At 48.0% G+C, this 23,838-nt stretch overlaps 1 protein-coding gene across 6 annotated transcripts in view; it reads right to left on the bottom strand.

The window, feature by feature from the left end:
- Positions 1 to 23,838, bottom strand: part of SOX5 (SRY-box transcription factor 5) — a 293,023-nt gene that overhangs the window by 27,723 nt on the left and 241,462 nt on the right. For all 6 annotated transcript variants that reach the window (XM_018919866.3, XM_009095179.4, XM_018919869.3 and 3 more), the window contains 2 exons: positions 11,553 to 11,730; positions 5,959 to 6,104 (listed from right to left, as the gene is read on the bottom strand). In XM_018919866.3, coding sequence (XP_018775411.1) covers positions 5,959 to 6,104; positions 11,553 to 11,730 — 324 coding nt within the window. The remainder of the gene's footprint in view (positions 1 to 5,958; positions 6,105 to 11,552; positions 11,731 to 23,838) is intronic.

Genomic DNA, 23,838 nt, shown 5'->3' with positions numbered 1-23,838 from the left:
CACACTGAGGAGAGAACAAGGGCAGTGCAGAGGGATCTCTGCTCACACTGAGGAGAGGACAAGGGCAGTGCAAAGGGATCTGCCCACACTGCAGGAAAGAACAAGGGCAGTGCAAAGGGATCTCTGCTCACACTGAGGAGAGTGAACAAGGGCAGTGCAAAGGGATCTCTGCTCACACTGAGGAGAGAACAAGGGCAGTGCAAAGGGATCTGCTCACACTGCAGGAAAGAACAAGGGCAGTGCAAAGGGATCTCTGCTCACACTGAGGAGAGAACAAGGGCAGTGCAAAGGGATCTCTGCTCACACTGAGGAGAACAAGGGCAGTGCAGAGGGATCTCTGCTCACACTGAGGAGAGAGAGAACAAGGGCAGTGCAGAGGGATCTCTGCTCACACTGAGGAGAGAACAAGGGCAGTGCAAAGGGATCTCTGCTCACACTGAGGAGAACAAGGGCAGTGCAAAGGGATCTCTGCTCACACTGAGGAGAACAAGGGCAGTGCAAAGGGATCTCTGCTCACACTGAGGAGAGAGAACAAGGGCAGTGCAAAGGGATCTCTGCTCACACTGAGGAGAACAAGGGCAGTGCAAAGGGATCTGCCCACACTGCAGGAGAACAAGGGCAGTGCAGAGGGATCTCTGCTCACACTGAGGAGAGAACAAGGGCAGTGCAAAGGGATCTCTGCTCACACTGAGGAGAGAACAAGGGCAGTGCAGAGGGATCTCTGCTCACACTGAGGAGAGAGAGAACAAGGGCAGTGCAGAGGGATCTCTGCTCACACTGCAGCAGTGCACTGACCAGCTCTGCTGGCTCTAGAGCCAGGGAGGTACAGACTGGCTGCAGGGTGTCTCCATCAGGGCTGCTGGGCTGGCAGGGAGAAGTGTGTGTAGTATCTGTGCCTGACACAGCCTCTGCTAGTCCCAGAGAATGCTGAAGGAAAATTTTCCATAAAATACAAGAGATGATGAACCTGGGCAGGTTTCAACTCCTGCAAAGTGATCTGGCTTATGATGTTAGCACTCTGCCTCTGGGGCAATTTTCAGTGGGTTTCTCCTGCTTGCATCAGGTCCCAGTTTCAATCCTCACAAGTTCCCCAGCCTAGCCTGACCCACGGCCTCTCAGTGTCTGCAGCAAGCCTGGGGCTTGTCTGTTGTGCCACCCTTTTCTTTTCTTCTCCTGCCTGCCCTTCTGTCCTGCAATTTTCTCTTGACTTTCTGGTTCAAATCTAACCATTAGGGGAAGGAAAAAAAGTTATTGAAGCAAAATTCTCTACTGAAAAGAAAAATTTAAATGTCATGTATTAAACCAGCTACTCCATGTGTGTCCAGTAAAGTGAGCTCCAGTGTTTTATTCCTCAAAGGCAGCAGGAGCTGCAGGTTTGAGATCCTTAATATTGCCCTTCTTCCCAAGGGAGAGCAGGGCCAAAATCCTCTCAGCTCAGCGGATCACAGAGGGTTCCTAAGAGTTAACTGTGCTCTCCCATCCATCAGGCAGCCAGCGAGGCATCAGAGGGATGATGGATGTAAAATTATTGCAGGGCTGCCACCCGCTGCACTTCCTGCCATTTGTAACCCACGCTGGAACCGACACACTTTTTTCATTATTAAACAGCCACATTAAGTCAACATTGGTCACTGTCATCCCACGTTTGGCACTTTCCTAAGGGGAAGAGGGAGAGCTGGGGGTGGGAGTGGGGAGGATGGAGGACTGGGAACGGGAGCAAAGGCATCCTGAGCCCCGTGCTCCATAAGCATGAGTAATGGGCTCGGGCTCACGGTGCTGCAGTAAATATTGTTACAAACAGCTCTTTAGTCACAAGCCAGCAGACAGGAACATGCCAGAGCCTTTTAAAAGGACACGCTGCAAGCAGTGACAGGGAGAGCCTGCAGTGCAGGTTCAGCCCCAGCAAGGGAAGGGGGCTGTACTGGGATGCACTCAGCTGGCAGTGCAGCTCCATCCCTGCACACCAGGAAGGCTCTGGGGCTGGGTGTCCTCACACATCTGGCCAGCCCTCAGAAAGCAGGGACGAGGAGGAGGAGGGGCTGCCTGTGTGCCCTGCTCCTCCTGTGTCCCAGGGTACCCCCTGAGCCCGGAGCAGGGGATCTGTGCCTGGCCATGTGCACGTGTGGGGGCTGCCCCAGGGGCTGGGGGCATGCACACCCTGCTGGCCCTCGGTGCCTGTGCCCTCCTCCCTGGCTGCCCTGGGGCTGAGCAGAGGCCAGAGCTCCCTGGCTGGCGCTGCCTGTTGTGCTGTTTACCCCAGGTAACACTGTTTGTGTATGGGGTGTATCAAGCTATAATTAACTGTAGATGACAATTACAAATAAAGCTATGCTCTCGGGTTTCCAAGAAACCACAAAAACACGCTCTCCTCGTTTATACAAGGAAATGCTTCCAAAAAAAGTAATGTAAAAATATGTTTTACTGCATTTGCAATTAAAATAGGTCTTAGTAAAATCCGTGTTCATAGTGATGCTCAAAGTTTTTACTGTAATCCTCTGAAAATCAAATCCGCCAAGATGGTCCAAGTTGGATGCCCAAAAAGTGACTCACCCAAATCATCTTAGCCATTTTAAAACATCTTTTCTTATGTATGACTCTTTTTATACAGTTTGTCTGTACTTCCTGTCTGACTCCTGCCTTAGCTGGCATGTCTGGCTGTCCACAGGGACCAACCCCTCTGGGAAGATGAGCAAGAAAACAGGACACATCTGAAGAGCCCAAGGAGCTTCACGAGAGACTCCCAAAGATGATTTGCAGCCCCCAGCCAGCCCAGCTACCCCTGGCAGACAAATCCCCAGCAAGAGTCTCCCAACAGCGCTGGGAATGGCACTGAGCCCCCTGCACTGGCAGGCTGCAGAAGCAATTCCTGCAATGAAGAGCTCAACAGGCAATCACAGCCCTGCAGAAGTACACTGCCCACTGCAACCAAGAAGGGAGTAAAACCTGGGATAGCCCCAACAAGCGTTTGTTACCTAGAAATACTAATGTGCATCTCTAAGTGCTAATGTGCCCAGGGATATACAGATATACATGAGGATAAAACAGAATAATTACATCTTAATTCCACCCCCACCTCCCATCCCCTGGTCAGGAAGCCAAAGTGACAGACACGATGTCTCCAAAGTTCAGGGGCTGCCACTCAGTCCTGTGGAGGGACCTTGAGCTGCTGAAAAGAGAAACTCTGTAAAAAAACTGTAGCACTATTTTTTGCCAACCAAATTCCCAACTGTCTCATTCTCTGCCTCTGACAACAGAGAAAACCAGAATAAAGTTTAATTAAAAATGGCAATACTCGCTTTCCTCTCAAATCTTGCTCTTAGTAAGAAAACCTCAATGTCCTAGAGGAAAAATACACAAACTTTAGAGAAGTTGGATTGTTTGTCTGGATATGAACTTCACATATTAAAATAAATCACAGAATCAATTAGGTTGGAAAACATTTCTGAGGTCATCGAGTTCAAATCAGTGAGCCCCAAAAAGGTTCTGGCATTAATTGTATCAAAACCCCCAAAGCCTACAGCTGCTTTAGAAAAATTCTCTATTGAGCAAACCATTTTTTCTTCCTGCTACCTTGTAAAAGAACTCCTGTCTGCCCTCCACGAGCCTAGCAGGAGGTATGAATTAGAGAGGAAAATAAACTTCAACTGAGGTTGAGGGTGTGAAGTGAAAACAGAAGGAATAGGGAGAATCCCAAGAATAGGAAAGTAACAGAATAAAGTGAATGCAGATGGTTCCACTCCTGTTACTTAATCAAAAGGCTGTGCAGAGTCACTAGAGCCAGCATAAAGTCATGTGTTAGAACAACAGCTGATCTGTATTAAAGAAGATTAACTGGCAATGCCATGGTGGAGGGCCCAGGATTATTTTATGTGCTTCCACTGCCGAACAAGCCGTCAGCACAATTACTGCCCTCCGATGTGAATGACTGATCTGTAACCACAGCTAAACAGCATGCTGCTTAGGGGCCTGGGTGCTTCATGAAGATGAATTTCCATACCATCAAAGTGCTTTTAATGGGCTTCCTGATCCAACCACAAGGCCTGCTTTGCAAGTATATAGAACTCAGGATGAAGGCTTCCTGTCCAAAAGGATTTGGTCGGTTGTCACTTGACAATTCCCAGCCAGCACAAGGGAGGAGAGGGGGGAGATAGGTAGAGTTGTCTCTGCTTTGGAGGATTTAAAAAAAAAAAAAAAAAAAGAAAAAAGAAAAAAAAGGGTACAGATGCTTTCTGAATGCAACCAACTGCTGTATCCACAGCTGAATTCAATGCGCTTAACAAATAAGGGCAATTTAGCTATGCTTGCGAGGAATAGCTGGAGTCACTTTGCATTAGCATCTGCCTGAGTGTTAAAGTCATTTCTACATGGGGAGCACAGAAAAGGAATTTCTGCTCCGAGCATCCTTTCAAGAATGCTTAAATATTTGAATATAAATTCCTTTGTGCTTGTGATCACTTCTTCTTCTATCTGACACTCTGCTTTTCCCTCTTCCCTTCTGGTGCTCCTCTCTGCGAAACGCCATAAACATGCTCCAGCCCTCTCCTTCCGTCTCCCCACAGCAGCTCCCTTGCTCTCCTGAGACAGAGTGGAGGTGCTGCCAGATACCCACTACCCTGCCCTCTTCCCTCCTTCCCCTTCCCCTCCAAGGTGGTGGAACTGGAGCCATTCCTCCCTCACTGACACCGGCACAGGCGATGGACACAGCGCAGCAGCGCGCGCCCCTCACGTACACTTAACATTCATTACACAGGCTGCTGGCTTCTCCCAGCTTATTGATCAAACTCCATCTACAGCAGGCACAATGGCAAGCCATCCAAATCAGCAATCTGCTCATTCTGGACAATATTGTTTGACTCTCAAGCTTCCCGGGATGACTGGGTTTCAAGTTTCTGCTAAATAGCTGATCATTTTCATTCCATCCATTTGCCTGCCCGTCTCAGTGAACTGCACAAGCCCTCCCAGTGGAAGTGGTCTCAGTTAAACATAGCTGACACCAAATGTGACAATGGGAACCTTGCAGTGTATCTCCCCAGGAAACAGAGCAGGGAAGGAGAGGAGCAGGGGGAAGTGGTGCCAAGCACAGGGTGCAGAGACACCCCGGAGCTGAGGTGTGTGTCCTGGGTGGCAGCACTGTACGGAGCTCACAGGGGATGGGGCAGCAGCACGGGCAGGTCTCTTTGCCTCCATAGTGCAAGGCAGTGCACACAGAGACATCAGGCACTGGCTGAGGAGAGGAGCACACCCCACCTCAGTGACAGGCAGGGCAGTGGGGGCACACACACATTTCACTGGAGAATACCCACAGTGCTGGAATTTCGGTACAGCACAGCTTCACAGGCCAGTCCCAGAGCAGACAGTGGTAAGGCCCACGTTCTGCTGCCTCTAAGTTTCACTGCAAATATTTGGTGCAGTTTGTGCCGTCAATTCTCTGCTTTTCATTTCTGTTCAGTCAGCTAACGTGATGTGACAGTGCTACATTGCAATGGTCACAAAATATCATATATGACGACCTCACAAGGCTAAATACCCAGAAGCTGAGCCTGAGTATCAGCAAAGCTTATGTTCCCAAAGAAGCTTGAATATTTTCAAATCCAGCTCATCTCACAAACACATGTAAGCATTTCCATAAAGCAAGATTTCCACTTAGACCCAGAGATTTCCAAGATCACCTTCTCTTAATGCATGTTGACAGGCTGGAACAGAGAATTAGTGGTCTCCAAAGTTCTCGTGAGGGCTTTAACTATCTCTGCCTCCTCCCCCCTCTCCCTCAGGGGTCTCAGGTCTCTCTGTCATGTCATCTTTTGGCTTTTCACTTTTTTTGAACTACTCCCTTTCAAAAACGGGGAAGGAAAAATAGAATAAGAAGAAGGAGGATGAGAAGGAGGAAGAAGCTGTGCATCTGTGGGGAGAGGCAAAAGAACACTGTGAGCCTCTGCAGAAGGAGTGTGGGAAACTCACTTTTTCTGTCCTGCAGTTATTGAGACCCAGGCTGTTGACCACGGCCACCTTCCCATCCAGCACCTGCTGCTCCCTCCGTAGCTGCTCCTTCATCTGCCGGGCCTCCTGGATGGCCTTGGTGACAGCATCGTGGTCATTTAGATAACCTGGGACAGGACAGAAGACAGGACACCTTAAAAGCCAGAAAGGTGCAGGAAAACCCTTCAGCTGCCAGCAGTGGCATTGATCAGTTTATCATTATTAATGAGAAGGAGTTAGAAGGCAATGCCCACCCACCTGTGTGTGCTCTGCTGCTGTTGTGACAGAGCCACCTGGACACAAAGCCTGAGAAACCCCAGTGCCAAATCCCCACTGCTGCTATTTGATCCCATCAGTCTCAATATTTCCCTGACACTGCAGGCTGGCCCTGGGCTTTGTGTGCAGCAGGATGGAACTGGGGACGAGGCGGGGGAAGCTTTGATCATGGCAGCAACCCCAAACTCTCCAAACCAGACCGTTCCATTCTTCCCCTTCTCCAGCCCGTGAATACATTAAAATAAACCACAGGTGGCGGTGGTTTGCTATACATATGAAATGCAGAATGGCTGAGAAGAAAAACCCCATCCACAGAACACTCCCCACCACCACCTGTCATTCATAAATGTACAAGAAACCTCAGCCACACGCACCTACATTCCCACTCCTGTTCCTGCTGCTAACAGTGGGTCAAATGTCCACTGTTTTGCTGCAAACTCACAGCCTAGGGCTTAGCCTTAGTAGTCCCTGAATTATTTCCTCTAAAAATGTTACAAGCATCACCGGCCCAGCTAATGCTATTTAATTTGAAATGTGACACTTTGTCATTTTTCCCCTTAGTGTACCGTAGATTACACTTATTACGATCTGCATGTGATTTGTGGGGTAGAATACTGATGGGAGACTCCAAGCCCAGTCTAGCTTTCAGATATTAAAGTAGAGGCTAATATCTATGAACCTCCCTCTCCCCTGCACATCCCCACACGTGCACACTCACACACTCACACACTTCTTTCTGTCCTTTAACTAGGGCATAAAAACGGCATAAAATGAATCTGTAATATGAAATTGCCCAGAAAAGGGACTTCTGTTTGTGACATGAGGCTAAATCTAAGCAGATCCATTGGTGAATTGTGACAGATGGAGGGACTGTGAGACAGAAGGCAGGCACTAATCACACACAAAATGACCGGCTTGCCTCAACATGTTCCATGGATTCCAGCAAACTTTACACCCTAATCCATTTTTAGAACAAAAAACATCTGGGCCATAAATCCTCTAATCTGCCAAAACACGCTATTAAATCCCATGATTTGTTGAAAAACACTAAGATTAAAGAAAGGAAATATAAAATGGCTAACTGCCGTGTTAGGAAAGTGTTATTAATACTCTTTCTTTGTCTCAATTATGAATGTTCTGTTCCTAAAGAGCCTTGTCTAATCATGTCAGATTACACATCCCTGCTGTATTGCTAGACTCTTCTATCTGATCTGCTGATTGCCAAAAACGCAGGACATTGTCTTGCTGCTTGAAACATTTCTGGGGAAGGAGCTGATGTCAGATTAGTTCAGGGCTGTGCTGCTGTCAGGATTTTAGCTTGGTCTGGGGTTTTATTGTTGGTTTTCCTTGACTGTGGGTAGAGTGGGACTGATATCTCCATCTTCCTTGGAGAACAACAGCTAGAGAGAAAAGTTCCTGTGCAGTTTGACTGTTGCTAATTGCACTAACAGCCAGATATTGGCTAAAACCCCAGGAACTCAGAGTTTTGTATGAAATAACTTGATCCACGTTGCTTTTATCAAATGACCCAGTTCAGTAATCCCAGCCAATGGAACTCCAGTAATTCCAGTTTTCCCAGCATAAGGAAGAATACAGCCAATACAGCCTGCACCAGCACAGCTGATTTCTCTTTTCTTTTTTTTAATCTCCATTTTACCAACTTGCCTGGTTTCTTCCCCAGTTTGCATCTGCTAACCTTTGCATCTGATCAACCTTGCATGTAGTCAGAATAAATTAAAAAGGAAGCAAATAAACAAACAAACAGCAGTGTTAGTGCTGCTTTTGCTGCTGTCTAGGTAAAGTACTTTCAGTCTGTAACAGAGCCAAATTTGCCTAGGAGCTGGAATTCATGCCCTTCTCCAGACTATTTGGCTTTTCCTGGTTCCTGCTATCTTTGAGACAGTTTGGCACATGACAGTGAATAAAAGCAAGCACTCCTTATGTTTTTCAGTAGCTGCCAAGATGCTGGTGTGCAGGGAAATGATTAATATAGAAGCGAGCTGAATGTAAATTATTGTTGTTTAGGGTAGGTGGTGAATTATTGACAGAGAGGGGAACTGCATTACACGAAATGAACTTAGCTCCAAGGATTGCCAAACTAGCACTGAGATGTTGCAGATAATGGCAAAGAGCAGGGAGAAGTTGTTTCTGTTTTTAGCACACGGACATATGCCTGCTCCCAAAAAGAAAAGCTTGGATTTAAAGTCATCCATGGAGCCATGACATTTGTGACTGCTCAGTCTGTAGCACCATTTCTGTGCTGTGGGGATGGCTCAGGAAAGGGCTGAGGAGCTGCAAGCCTGAGTGCAGCCCTGCTGAGAATCCCTGGGGCCCTGGGCTGGTGTCCCCACAAAACTGAGCCACACACAGCATTTCTGTGTGCCATGGGAGCCAAGGGCCCAGGGGCTGTGCAGAGAGAAGGGTTCACTTGAGTCAGGGGTGCTGAGGAGGGACAGCCCAGGTGTGAGCACCAAGGAGGGCTGTGCACAGCCAGGACAGCCCAGGTGTGAGCACCAAGGAGGGCTGTGCACAGCCAGGACAGCCCAGGTGTGAGCAGCAAGGAGGGCTGTGCACAGCCAGGGCAGCCCAGGTGTGAGCAGCAAGGAGGGCTGTGCACAGCCAGGGCAGCCCAGGTGTGAGCAGCAAGGAGGGCTGTGCACAGCCAGGACAGCCCAGGTGTGAGCAGCAAGGAGGGCTGTGCACAGCCAGGACAGCCCAGGTGTGAGCAGCAAGGAGGGCTGTGCACAGCCAGGACAGCCCAGCTGTGAGCAGCAAGGAGGGCTGTGCACAGCCAGGACAGCCCAGGTGTGAGCACCAAGGAGGGCTGTGCACAGCCAGGGCAGCCCAGGTGTGAGCAGCAAGGAGGGCTGTGCACAGCCAGGACAGCCCAGGTGTGAGCAGCAAGGAGGGCTGTGCACACCTGGGACAGCCTGCCTGTGCCTGGTGCTGGCAGCTCCAGCCATTCCAGGGCTGGAGGGGTCTGACAAGAGGCTGAGTGCTTCCCAGGGGCTCCTTGTGGAGGAGTTTATCCCTCAGGAGGAGACAGTGATCCAGCTCCCCTGCCACATCAGGGACCTTTGTAGCTTTGCTGAAAAGGCTCCCCAGGTTTCTCCTGGTGTAGCTCCTGCTGGAGGGTGACCTGGAATTTCACTCCAGCTCACCAGAGCTGCACCATGCCATGAGCCCTGCTTGCTGTGGCTGGGCTGGACCTGACCTAGCAGTGAGCAGGAGACTGTGCAGGCAGCTCAGGAGCTTTTCCCTCTTGCAGTCCTCCAGGAAAGGATAAACCTTTGCCAGGAGTGTCCATCCAGCTCCTGCACCAGCTAAAGACAGCTTATCTTGCACATGCAGCATGCACAGGGATACTGCTCAGCAACCTCAAAAAGTCACTTTCTGTATTTGCAGCAGAGATATACAGCAGTGAACTCGATGTCATTAACAATAACTTAAATATGTTATCTTTTGCTCCACAGTTTTCCATGGTTTATTAATGGTATAACACATTAATTCTTCTTACAAGAGTGACCTTTAAAGCTCTGCTCATCCTCACAGCTTTTATCCAATTACATTATCACTCATTAAAGGTACAGCATTTCAGAATCTGCACCTTGTTAGAAGAAGCAAATTGCAGGGGTCTCAAACCTATGGAAAATACCAGGTGTGCAGGGAAAGGGGACTGGAGAGGGGAGAACAAGAGATGCCTTGCCTCTGAAATGAGAGTCAGATGTTAACTTCCCATGGAAATACAATGTTCCCTCTACTTAAGGACAAAAAATCTAATGTGAAAAAAATTAAATTCAATGCATTGTGCACGGAGAGCAGCAGGGTCAAGCAAATTGAAGATAACACACATTACTATGCATCACAGTTAAAGGGTGTAGGGTTAATAAAAACACAGACATTAACAATTAGTAATGTGATATTTAAAAAATATTTATAGAATTGTAATGTGTCATACCAAATAAATATTACTGCACAGCAGTGCTGTATCACAGACATAGCTTCTGAGAGGTTTGACCTAGGGCTTCTTTTGGGGTTTTCTGTGCTACCCTGAAAGTGGCCAGGCAGGAGATGCTTTAGGAGACAGCAGAAAAAGCACATCTGCCTCAGTCAATCCCCAAAGCAGAGCTTGGTTTGCATAGTGGGACCGTGGTCCAGGTTACACTCAATCCCTCCCTGGAATACAAGGTGTCAGTGAGAGGGATCAGGAATGGGGTGTGGGCACATTTTCCTTACACACACAGGACAGCCCCTCTAACACCTCAGATTCATGAAATTACCAGAAGACTGTTACTATTTAGATGGTTCTTAGGCAAAGACATAATTTTGGCAGGAGGAGGAACTACCACTATTTTTAACAATGTTAAAAACAGCCAGTCAAGACTTTGTGCAACACTGAGCAACAAATTTGGGGTTTTCTTGAATGAACCCAGTGATTGTTTTGCTTATTACACCCAGGTGAAATAATATTGCATTCAGCATTTGGATGGACTGAGAATTACACTTTTAACTTTGGAAAGATGTAGACTTTTAACTTTAGGAGTTGTTTCTGAAAGCTCATCCACCACTTTTAGGTGAGAGGGTACAACATCAAGGGTCTGCAGTGCCCACCACGGCAGGTCTGCAGTGTGGGCCATTAAATCCAACAGTGCCCAGCAGTTCCAGCAGCATCTGAAATAGCCCAGCCTTTGTTTGCTGGCCTGTGGGAGCTGAGAGAGCTCTCTGCAAGGAAAGGAAAGTCTCTGAGCTTCTGCACCCACACCAAGCAGCTGGAGCAGGATGGCAACCTGGGCAGCTCTGGGCACACGGCCTGGCACTGATAAAAACCCTGCCCAGCAGGAGCTACCCTGCTTCTGGGGGGGCACATGGGGCTGGGGGGACACATGGGAATAGGGGGGGACACACAGGGCTGGGGGGACACATGGGAGTCAGGGAGGACACATGGGGCTAGGGGGGACACATGGGACTAGGGGAGACACATGGGGCTGGGGGGACACAGGGCTGGGGGACACACAGGGCACTCAGTGGGACACACAGCACTCAGTGGGACACACAGCACTCAGTGGGACACACAGCACTCAGTGGGACACACAGCACTCAGTGGGACACAGAGGGCACTCAGTGGGACACACAGCACTCAGTGGGACACACAGCACTCAGTGGGACACAGAGGGCACTCAGTGGGACACACAGCACTCAGTGGGACACACAGCACTCAGTGGGACACACAGCACTCAGTGGGACACACAGCACTCAGTGGGACACACAGCACTCAGTGGGACACACAGGGCTGAGCTCACCTATTGTGTTGGCTCTGGCTGAAGGACTCGCTAGTGTTGCTGGCACAGAGGACTTTAGTGAACTGGCCCCACTGTTTATTCTCAGAGCTGGCATGTGAGGAGAGGTGGGGGACGTGGGAGATTTGCCATCAGATGTCTTGGGTTTGGCTGAAAGGTTCAGAGGCTGGGCCACTTCATCCTGTGAAGGCAGAGGAGAAAGAATGTCAGCGCCCAGTGCTGCTGGCACAGCTCTGCCCAGCCAGGCAGGGCTGCAGCCCTCAGGGACCCAAACCTGAGGGCCTGCAGCACACAGCAGAGCAGGTGTGAGCCCATCCTGACACTCCAGCTGGGCACTGCAGTGACTGATAAACTGGGAAATTAGTGTGACATCATCAGGGAACATCACCCCTTTGCACCCTCTGAAGAAATTACTCCCATCAACAAGACATTCACTTCTGTGGTGAAAACAAAGAGCAGTTTTACAGTTATATTTTATTTTGGATCTTTTATTCATTAATGAAGTAAAAACTGAAGACCATCTTCACTTAACACTCAACCACCACTGGCCAAACTGGGCAAACAAGTGAATGGGAGGTCACTTGGATTTTTTTAATGGATTTTTTTTTTTATGTGCCTTTTCTTTGGTTTTTCTTTTGTTTTACCTTGTATTTTCCCCTGAACTTCCCAGATTTAGAATTCCAAGCACAAAAACAGCATAGGAAATAAATACTTCTCTTCCATCTTAACAAAACCTGACACAATAACCTGGGTAATTCTGCACACACCCCCAGATGTTTTCAGCTGGCGCAAAGCTGAACTTCCAGACTTCAGCAATTATTATTATTATGTGAAAATAGAAAAATGGGGTGACATTTTTTGCAGGGCAATGGAATTATTCCTAAACCTGGCTTGATTACAGACAAGAGTGACAGACAGTGCTATCAAAAACCTCAAATGCCAAGTAATGTATTTTTGTTCGACCAAAGTAAAATACAATGAGAAAAAAAAAACAACAGAGAAGGGAGAAGAGGATTTTCAACAGGGGGAACATTTTAGAAGTGATTTTAACTGACTTTTGAATGAGCAGAAGTAATGGATGTGATATGAGATCAAATCAGCCCATAAGAGCCTGGCTCCTGTGTGACACTGAGGGAAGTCATCCTTCAGCCACGAGAAGAGCTTCAGCAGACAGCTGGGCTCCAGCTCCAGGCACTGAGGAAACTGATTCTGGCCTCCCAAGCTGGAAGTACATCTGGGTTTATAGAATTATTCCTGACCTACTCACAACAATTCAGAGCTGAGTGAGACAGACTCAGCTTTTGGTTTTTTGTGGGTTTTTTTTTGGTGTTTGAGTGTTTTACTGTTAGCACCAGAGTCTCTGTAACTATCATGTAACAGTGATTGAGGAAAGAAGGAATTTGACAGCTGCTGTTGCTCGTGGAACTAGCATGGAGATGTCTCCAAAGATAAAGACAATTCTGCCAAGCTCTGTTGTGTAACTTTTCCAGTGCCTCTGAGCAAAGCACCTTTGCTATGTTTGATTCTATTTCTACATTTGGTTATATTCCTTCAGTTTTGTGACAGTCATAGCAGATCAATGTTATCAGAGGCACAGTGGACAAAGCTGTCATCCCTAAAGTGATGCTGAAGCCATCCTGGAGGCAACTTGTGCATAAAATAAATGGGGGAAAAATCAGTGCACAGAATTGCCTTAGGAGCCTACATACTACACTCCCAGAAGTGAATTGGGTACCTAGATGGCAGAGCTCTGTTATCTTCAGGAGATTTAGGCTGCAGGGTTAAAAATGTCACCAGTAAAACTGCTATTCAACATTTTTAGAAGGGATTTGTTACTTTACAGGAATACAAATCCATTGCAGTAGAATACAACAGATAAAGATAAAATTAGAATAAACTAAAATACCAGCCAAAGGGAAGGGGGCTTGCTTTGCTGCTCCCCTGATTTCAATTAAACAACAAAGATGTCTCACAACATTCCAACTATAGCGTTGTGAAATCAGTGCTGAGTTAGTTACATGAAAGTTTTGAGTACAAGTGAGCCAACAAAGCAACCAAAGACAGCGACCCTGTGCCAGAGAAGGATCCCTGAGCAGCCAAGCCATGTATTTATCTGGAACTCAGCCTGGGAAGCAAAGCAAACCTGCCCACAGACTTGTTTCAGCCCTAGAGGGTTTGGTTCCCCCCCCGCTGGATTCTTGACCCTGCTGAAAGTCTCACCAAAAGGGGCTGATCCATGCCAGACATGGGACAGAAAGCTGCAAGGTGCTGTCTGCCCAGGGAAATGGCCCAGAGCAGCAGCAGCAGCAGCAGCAGCAGCAGCAGCAGCAGCAGCAGCAGCAGCAGCAGCAGCAGCAGCAGCAGCCCTGGTGGGCATGGCTCTCCCCATGGCAAAGGCAGCGTGGGCTCCCACCCACATCCCCCTGGGAAAGGCTCTTCAGCCTCATCCTCAGTCCCTCAGCTCTCCTATCCCTGTAAAGCTTATTTCCTTCCCTCCTCCTGCTCCCTCTCCCTTTTCTCAGCTCTCCTGCTCCCTTTTTTTCACCTGGTGTGAAGGCAAGGTCCCGTCCCAGCCACTGCTCAAGGGTGGCTCTGATCTCATTTGTGGCTTTTCCCCATTGTAGGCACCAAGCAATGAGGCTGCTTGTGTTGCAGCTATTCCTGGGAGTAAGAATGCTCCTCTTCACTCCAGTCAGCACAGCCTTCTCTGAAGCCAAGAAATAGAAGGCCTTGTGGAAATAATAGAAGTCGACAGCTCCAGAGCTGATAAATGTCATCCCAAATTGCCCCTTCATTCACTTTCATTGTGTGCTCGGGCTAATGGTAAATTAATCGGAGGTCACAGAAGCTTGCTTCTCATAAAGGAGGATAAGTAAACAATTTTCAGCTATTATATATATTTACAAAATGATACTACTTCACTGTTTGGTCTTCATAACATTTTTACTTCTGTTATTTCCAAGAGCATTCTCAAATCCTCGCTGGAAGTCAAATGCATTAAAAATCCTGCCTTGCATCAGGATTTGGTAATAACTTCAGTCATTTCCTTTACAATAGTGGAACTACACTGATTTATTCCAAAGGACTCTGAAAAATATCTGGAGGACAAGTAATAACATACAATTGTGTTAAGTGTGAAGATGCCTGTTAGGATCCCCACTCCAGACAGTGAAACAAGTCACTCCTTTCCCTTTCTGCAGCCATCAAGGCAGAATCCTCTGCTCTTCCAGCTTAAACCAAGAGCTGGGCTGCCTTCATAACTGATCTGAGCCTGTGTAACCCCAATAGGAACTAGATGCTAGTCCACCTTTATTTTTAACTACAACATCTCTCAGCTAGCATTCTGCCACATTACAGATTAGCAGAGTTTTCCCAGCTATGCCAGACTGCTCAGGCAAGTAGGAGACACAAAAGATAAAGCCCAGGTGGAGCACCTTCCCTTCAGGTAGATGGTACCTCTCAGCAGCCAGGAGGTTTGATTTTATGCAGTGGATCACAGAATCTAGAATTACTCCCTGCACTCAGTTTTTATTAGAGAAAGCATTGACTGGTTCCTGCCTTTTTTGAAATGCAGCTATTCTGACATCAATAAGGTGGGCTCTTTTCCCAAGCCAGGATTTTTTAAACAGTTAAGTCAAACATTTATTTATATATCAGCCAAAACATTAATGCTGGGACTAGAAGACGTTAAGACCCAAAAGGCTTGTAATAATATAAACACAGATGTGATGAAAATAAAATATGATCTTGATTAAAGGTTATGAAATGCCTCTTTAAAAGTAGCACATTTGTCTTACAAAACAAAATACACACAGGCACAAAATAGATGCAGAGATTAAAGCATAAGCAAAAACACAGGAGAGGGGCACTGATTAAATAATAAAATGTACCCACAGAAAGCAAAGCCCTGGCAAAGAGACTCCCATCCCTGCACCACAGCTGGGTCACACAGTTGCTGCTGCAGGGAGAACTGGTTTGCTTCCCAGGGCTGGAAGACTCATTAACCAAAACCTGAATTCAGGGAACTTGAAATCCTTGATTTCCTCTAGATTTTTCCCAGGTTGTATCTGGGTATTTGAGGAAAGAAAGAACCCTCCACCTACACCAGGATTTGGGGGTAAGGAAAATAACCAAGAGCTGTATTTCGTAGCTTCACTCAGCCTGGTTAGTGTAACTCTGAGCTGTCTCACTCCAAACTTCAGGCACAGAACATCTCCAAGTTCAAGGGCCTGACAGGCCCCACAAACAGAAATGCTGCTGGCAAGCTGAGTGTGGATCCCACTGCTGCTCAAGGTTTTACCTTTGGGAAGGCAGAATGCTGCAGGTTAACACAGAGTGCTTATTAACAGGGGGAGAAATGGAAGGGGGGAAAGGAAGGGATTGGGCCACAGCCAGGCAGGGACAGCAGCAGAGCTTGAGACAGACCCAGGAGCTCTGAGTCTCAGTCAGCAGCCTTGGAAAAGCTGGCTGAAATGATGTCTTTGCTAATCTTGCCATCATGCTGTCTCTATTTACTTCCTCCTAGGATAAAAGGTTAATTCATCTCCACGGAGAATAGATATGGGAAAAGAAGGGGATAAAATCTGATTTGGAGAAACTCTCTGAACCATTTATTAAAAATGGCACTATTTCAACACCAAGAGCTGAATAAAACACTGACAGCCCACATGAATGAACCAGCCAGGAGAATGAAAAGGGGGGTGGGGTTGCTGGTCAGGAACCCAGACAATTCATCAGGATTTGATAATCTCACTCCTGTTCACACATTTTAAGGGTAGTGCACTATTAAAATACAGTTCCTGAATTATTGTACTGTCCTTAAAATACAGTTCCTGAATTATTGTACTGTCCTTAAAATACAGTTACTGAATTATAGTACTATCCTTAAAATACAGTTCCTGAATTATTGTGCTGTCCATAAAATACAGTTCCTGGATTATTGTGCTGTCCATAAAATACAGTTCCTGGATTATTGTTCTGCCCTTCAAACCCGAGTGCTGGCCCCAGAGTGGCACATGCTGGAAGCCCAGGTTGCAGGGTTTATTACAAAATCATCAACTGCTCTGGGTATCATCTGACTGGCAATACAAATGTGCTTAAATGACCTGGCTTAAGCACAGCCCAGGCTGCTCTGCTAAAGAGGCTTTTCATGACCTCTGGGAGCACATTCACCACATCTTGCTGCCTATTGCAATGACCTTGACAGTACAAATTACAGCCACATGAGCCAGAAAGAAGAAGCCAGGGAGGGGGGCTCCTGCAAGATTGCCTCTGCCACCTCAACAGAAACAAAGCCTCATCCCCCCACCCTGGTTCTGTTTCCTGGAGATCCTAATTTCAATAGAAATGCAAAATATGGAGCACTCACTGGCATGTCTGGGGCAGAAGACAATGGTGCCATTGTTGCCCACAGAACAATGCAGCCACTCAGTGCCTTATCCTGACTCCTGCTTATCCAAAAATAAGGAACCGAGGTAGCACAGCAGAGAAAAGAAAAGCCCTCTGGAATCAGTGTCCCTCAGCACTGCAGCTGCCCACCCCCTCCCACAAAGACATGGGCAGCTTCCTTGCCATGCCCTCCCCTGCCCCTGAAGCCACTGGTGGTGGAACTCTCAGGAGTGATAATAAGGAGCCAAGAGGTAAAGGCAGTTGTGAACCATGTTGGATAAATGAATCATGCTGCTGATATTATCCTCACTGATGAAATAATTGTATTAAATTAAGCAGGGATGTTCACATGACAGGATGGGTGAATTAGATAATGCTCATCTGCAGCTGTACCTCCTCCTGCCACATTCTCAAGTTTTGATTAAGAATAATGTGTCCCTTCCTGCAAAGGTGGAAATTCCTCTAACTGTGTAGAAAAACACACACGAGACATAAACCCAGGTATCTTGGTTATGACACTGGAATAAACACACAGAATTCTTCTTCAGGCTCAGAGAAGTCACTTCATCCTATGCTTGCCCACAAGTTTCAGCAGCAAAAGTAGAAGGCATGACCAGACTGGTGAGAAAGGAAAAGGCACTGAAGAGAAGGATGAGGGCAGGTATGAGGAAAAACAGTGTTCCTTCCTTCTGGTTCTGCACAGACCTTCACTTCTCTGATGGTGCAGAGAGATCTCTGCCTGCAGTTTTTCTTATGCCCAGAGCAGCTTTGGTTTTTTTTTTTTTTTTTTTTAATTAAAAAAAAAAGAATTTTTTGGACTTTTTTTTTTTTAATGCTGTTGCTTTGCTGAGTATCTTTTCCTGCATGAGTTTGTCTCAGTCAGGCAGGGATCTTCTGGACTCAGGGCCTGTTATCCCACCCAAGTCAGTACTTCACTGACCCTGCCCAAATGCTCTTATTCATGGGACCCCAGACAAAGGGGGAAGCTGAGCTGCCCTGCACTTGTGACAGATGCTCTTCCTGTTCTCTGCTCTGCAGAGGGAACCACTCAAGGAATAAATTACTGCCCAGGGCTGATTTACACTGGGAGGATTGCTGCACAGCCTCCAGCCTTGCTCATGGAGAAAAGTGGTGCAGGAACACAGCAAGGGAATCTGTTCTGTAGCCCCTGGGACAGAGGGCACTTCTCCCCAGTGCTCTTCTGCAACACCAGGGACTCTCAGTGAGGGTATCCTGGACCTCCTTCCTCCCACAGAGATCCCTAACACCCTCCCTCTCCTTTTCCTTTGCAGGAAGGAGTTGCCAGGAAAGGAGTCAGCCAGCACACAGACGAACCTGCTGCCCTGAGCAGCCCAGCTCTGGCTGTGTCTGCTCTGCACACGGTCACACCAAAACCAGAGGGCTGCTGGCTGCTTGTGTTTAGCAGTGCTGCTTCCCAAAGCTGTGTGCAGGGCTCCCAAAGGGCCCAGGAAGGACAGAGGAGGAGCACAGAGGATAACCTGCTCAGGAGAAGGGAACTCCTTCCCAAAGCTGTGTGCAGGGCTCCCAGCAGGCCCAGGAAGGACAGAGGAGGAGCACAGAGGATAACCTGCTCAGGAGAAGGGAACTCCTTCCCAAAGCTGTGTGCAGGGCTCCCAACAGGCCCAGGAAGGACAGAGGAGGAGCACACAGACTGACCTGCTCAGGAGAAGGCAGACTCCTTCCCAAAGCTGTGTGCAGGGCTCCCAAAGGGCCCAGGAAGGCCAGAGGAGGAGCACAGAGAAGGGAACTCCTTCCCAAAGCTGTGTGCAGGGCTCCCAACGGGCCCAGGAAGGACAGAGGAGGAGCACATGGAATGACCTGCTCAGGAGAAGGGAACTCCTTCCCAAAGCTGTGTGCAGAGCTCCCAGAGGGCCCAGGAAGGACAGAGGAGGAGCACAGAGGATGACCTGCTCAGGAGAAGGGAACTCCTTCCCAAAGCTGTGTGCAGGGCTCCCAGCAGGCCCAGGAAGGACAGAGGAGGAGCACAGAGAAGGGAACTCCTTCCCAAAGCTGTGTGCAGGGCTCCCAGCAGGCCCAGGAAGGACAGAGGAGGAGCACACAGACTGACCTGCTCAGGAGAAGGGAACTCCTTCCCAAAGCTGTGTGCAGGGCTCCCAGCAGGCCCAGGAAGGACAGAGGAGGAGCACACAGACTGACCTGCTCAGGAGAAGGCAGCCTCCTTCCCTCCAGCCCCCTCTGAGTGTGACACACAGCACTCACTGCACAGCCCCTGTCCTGCCAGGCACAGAACACAGGGGCTGAAATCACAGAGAAGCCACAGAGTGCTGGGATCAGTCCTGCTGCTGCCCAGCCGTGAGGAGTGAGGGTTCCAGCTGGAAGCAGCAGTGTCCAGGGAGAGCTCAGCACTGCTCTCCAAAGCCCAGGGGTGGCCTGGGACCAAGGCCTCCCCCAGGTGCAGACCTGTCCCCACCTGTGCACACAGAGCAGCTCCCTAAAGCCCTCAGGGCACACTGCACTGGCACCTTGCCCTCCGGGGGGCTGGGGAGCACAAGGCAGGCTGCTTGGCCAAGGGCACACCCAGGACATGCAGCTGAGCAGAGCGAACAGCCTGCCCCGTGTTTACTGAAAATTCATTGGTTTAGTTGCACAAATCTGCAGAGACAAATCCTCCAAAGCACACTTGCAGCTCCTGGCTGGCTTTGGACTGACAAAATGCCCAACCATCCCTGTGAACTCTGCTAGTAATCTCCACAGACAAATAGCACAATGTGTTTGAGGAGAGCAGCCAGCAGCAGATTTCCAGGCTCATTTTCCTTGAACATGAGTTTTCAGTCCCACCAACCTCTAGGGAAACCAGATGAGTTATGGATGCTTATCCCAATGCAGACCCAAATTTCAGCATTTGTTTTCATCCACACAGAAGTAAGTTACTTAGTCCTCTCATCATTATTCTTCTAATTGGGCATTTGCTCTTCTGCTAGACTGGAGGCAGCAGAAGTGAGAGCTGCTCAGCACCTTGCTGAGAGGACCCAGGAAGAGTTTTCAGTACAGCATGAAAATAAACTGCAGGAACAAAGAGCTTTTAGCCTCTACTTGCACCTCCTAGTGAAAAACCTCCTTCCCATTCTGTATCTCTGAGTGAGAGAAAATTTAACTCAGCAGCCTCATACAGAGAAAAGCCTCTGTGAAGCTGAGCACATCTTGCCAGGCTGGTCCTGAAATGGGAAGGGTCCACGCTGAGTGAGGGTAAAACAGGAGCCAGGGCAGAAAGACTGCTCCTCACTGGGGATTCTCCTGTCTGCCTTCATGCCAAACCCAGGCCCTGCTGCTGGCCTCTTGCATCTCCTGCTCAGCTGAACTGCTCACAGCACTGCTCCACCTGCTCCCGTGGTCTAATGTCATTTATCCATGAAGGGCTCAGGGCAGAGCCTGAGCAGGAGGAGTGACTGAGGCACAGGTCAGCAGGGACTGATTCAGACACTGAAACCCTCTCAGCAAGATCACAACTGATTTTTCACAATTTTCAGTGTGAAAATCACCCCACATGCAGTAAAAATCATTAGAAAGGATCCCAACACTGTGGGGCAAAGGAAGGGAAAGGACTCTTCCCATGAAGACTGCTTCTCCCAAAGTGCCCCCACTGAAATACAGGGCACCAGTGAGGTACAGGAGGGAAAAAAAAATCACTTCTCCAGGGTACCACAGGAAATATTAATTAATGAGAGCTCATAATGACTCAGACAGCTTTTGCCTTATTTTACAGCTGGGAAGAGTAAGGCACAAAGTGGCTCAGTGATCTGCCTCATGTCACACAGTGAGTTACAGGGAAGAGCAGAGCCACTCTAACTCAGAGCAGCGTTTGGGAGCTCCTCTGGTACTGCACTGAACCTCCTAAAATGTCCAGCTGCTTCAAACCAAGCTGCAAGAAAAGCAGACAGAGGTCAGACAGCTTGATCTGTGGTTGTCTGCTCCTGAAATGGTGCTGGGTAGGAACTGGGGTGGTCTGTGCCCCAGTTAATTTTGGTTTTTAAATCTTTTCTGCATAATTCTGAACATGTGGAGTTGTGCCCTTATTAATGCCCTCTTCCACCATCACAAGGCTGTTTAAAAATGGAAATAAGACATTGGACTGGATTCTGTGGCTGCCTAAACTGCAACTGGAGCCACCACCTTGCAAGGAGCAATCCCCAGTGAACGTCAGGCAGAATGAGCAGCAAGGAAAACAACAAACCTGCAAGGATGGGGGAAGGAAATAAAACAAGGACCTGCAAAGCCAAACAGCATTACAAACTGGTACATTTTAAATGAACAACAAGAAAACAGAAGCCACAGTGATCAAAGCCTCCCACCTCCTCTCTGTGGTGGATGACACCTTCGCTGGGAGCACACCACCACCTCTAACCCCACACCTGCAAAAGGAATTAATTTCAAAAAGAATACAGACCAAAGAGAACCATATCAAAACAAATTAGCAACAGACCCCTCATCCTGCTGTGGTCAGGCAGGAGAGGCAGGGATGCTCACAGTTGCTGAGATTCAGGGGGGAAAAAGAAAAACAAAACCAATCCTCCCCCACCCCTCAAAAAAAGCAAACCCAAAAAAAAACCACCACGAAACCAAAAATCCTGTTATTGAAAACTTTAGAAGAAACAAGTCCAAAGACCTTGAAAGAAAAGAGATTTCAAACAGCTTGGACAACTGGCAGGGGGCTAAGGAATTCCTTTTCAGAAACCACCTGTGCTTTCTGTGCCTTTGGATATCTCCATGCAGCCCAGGCAGATTGCTCACCAGGAGAGGCAGCCAGCACAGCCCAGGAATATGCAGTGCAAGGATAATGTACCCTGTATTTATGTACAGGTACACACAACTGCCCCAAAAATGGCAAAATGAGTTTGTAACTGTAGCCATGACCTGCCTGACAATTTGTTTTTCCAACTAATAGCTGGTGGAAGGAAACCCATCAATACAAAGCTCATCTGTCTTTAATGTTTGCAGGCCATTGAAAACACCCCAGATCACTGAAATCACAATGAACTCACACTCAATCCTGCTGGATATCTTTATGTTTCACCTCCTTTTAGCAGCAAGATGAAATCTAACCAGCAGCTGCAGAAACTGGAGGCAGTTTAAGGTACTCTGGGGAATGCTGAAAGTTCAGGAAATGCTGCACTCAGAGAAGGACCTGTTTAATTCCTGTACCCCAGCCATGATCCCACATGGGGGCAGACCCTTGAGAGGACATCTCCTGGCAATGGCTGGGAATTGTTGCAGCCAGGCCTCTTCAATTGCTGATCCCTCAGGCCATGCCAGAGAGAGCCAGGCCCAGTTCCTGACCTTAGGACAAACTTTCTCTGTGACTCTGAGCGAGCCCCTCCTTCCCTAACCTCTGTGCATGGCCACCAACACCTCTGTGACACGGCCATAAAATGGCACCAAACACCAACCCCAGGGCTCTGCTCAAGGGCACGTGGCTCAGAAAGCAAAGGGTCACCCTTGGCTCAGCTCTCTCACAAAACTGGGGCCAAGACAGCCTCCCCCCATGGAAAGGGTTTATGCCATGCTGGGCACACCTCAGACGTGTCTGTGGGACTGCATGGCAGCACCAACGTCTGCAGGAGCTACCACTGAGATGGTGCATTTCTCTCTCTCTATAAATATAGATCTATCTATATATACTCACACATACTGACCCCAGCCATGTTTGCTATATCTGCTGCTCAAGGCAGAGGAGTGCTGAAGAAGTATTCAGCCCCCCTTGGAGCACAGACCTCAGATCCTACTCCTGCCTCACACCAGCAGAAGTGAAACCACCATCAGGACCAGAACTGGGGCCAAACTGCTGGCAGGCACAATGAACCACTAATTGCTGGATTCATTAGTAAGACTCATAGTTTGTCCCCATGAGATGCTGAATACTTTCAGCTCCTTTTAAAACCTCGCATCTTGGAAATTAAAATTAACAACAGCAAACCAGTATTTTTGTTACGCTGTAGAGACTCAGCAGGAATTTGAAGTCAGATCACAGGAAAGCTAAAATTCCATTATGTCAAATTAGGCAGATTTTTATCTCCCCCTTCCCTGTGAATTCTGGAGAACATGCATGCAACCACACACAATAGCTACTCCACGCTGCTCCTCAAGCCCAAACAATTGGTTAAAATAGTTTTTGTAAGGCTGACAACTGCCTCACAAAATACCTTTAAAATCCCCAGCACCACACTATTAAGACCAACCCATTCTTTTCAGGCATAAAACAAATGTCTATTTAAGAACACATCCAAATGCATTTCCATCACTCAGCCAGAGCACTGCTACCTCCCAAAGCTGACACTGCCAGGGATGGAAAGAGAGACAGGCAGAGAGAAGAGACCTCCAGTGCACCTACTGGCCTCACTGAGGGCAGAGAATCCAGCTCTGGCTCATCTCCAGGAGCTGCAGCTGTGCCAGAGGTTACCCACGAGCTATTTCTTGATGATTTATAGCTGATGCCTACTGATCTCCTTTTATTTTAATGATGACTTCAATACGGATGTTAAGACATTCTTTGTCCTCACAGAAGTGTATGAGAGGGAAGCTGACATCTTAGAAAAAGAATTCTAAGAGACTGATTTGCTTTTTCTGAGCAGGGCCAGCTCCGGGCAGTTTTCATATCTTATCCACAAGGAAAAAAAAAAAAAAGAAAAAGAGAAAAAAGCCCCCTTGACCCTTTTCTCCTATGCCAAAGCTGCTGTGGCTCTGTGATTATTCTGGGCACAAATCCTAGAGCACTGACTCAATGTGTATGTCACCAGTTAATTACCACCAAGACAGGACACTGGGGCACTTGGAAAGCACAAGATAATTTTATCTCCTCCCCAGTAAGAACACATATTGAGCCAGCATTACTTGCTCTGCTGGAGCCCAGAGGGGCCCACAGAGT

This window comes from Serinus canaria, chromosome 1A (assembly GCF_022539315.1).
Source record: "Serinus canaria isolate serCan28SL12 chromosome 1A, serCan2020, whole genome shotgun sequence".
In the NCBI taxonomy this organism is placed as follows: Eukaryota; Metazoa; Chordata; class Aves; order Passeriformes; family Fringillidae; genus Serinus; species Serinus canaria.
This window is presented reverse-complemented; position numbering and strand designations above follow the sequence as displayed.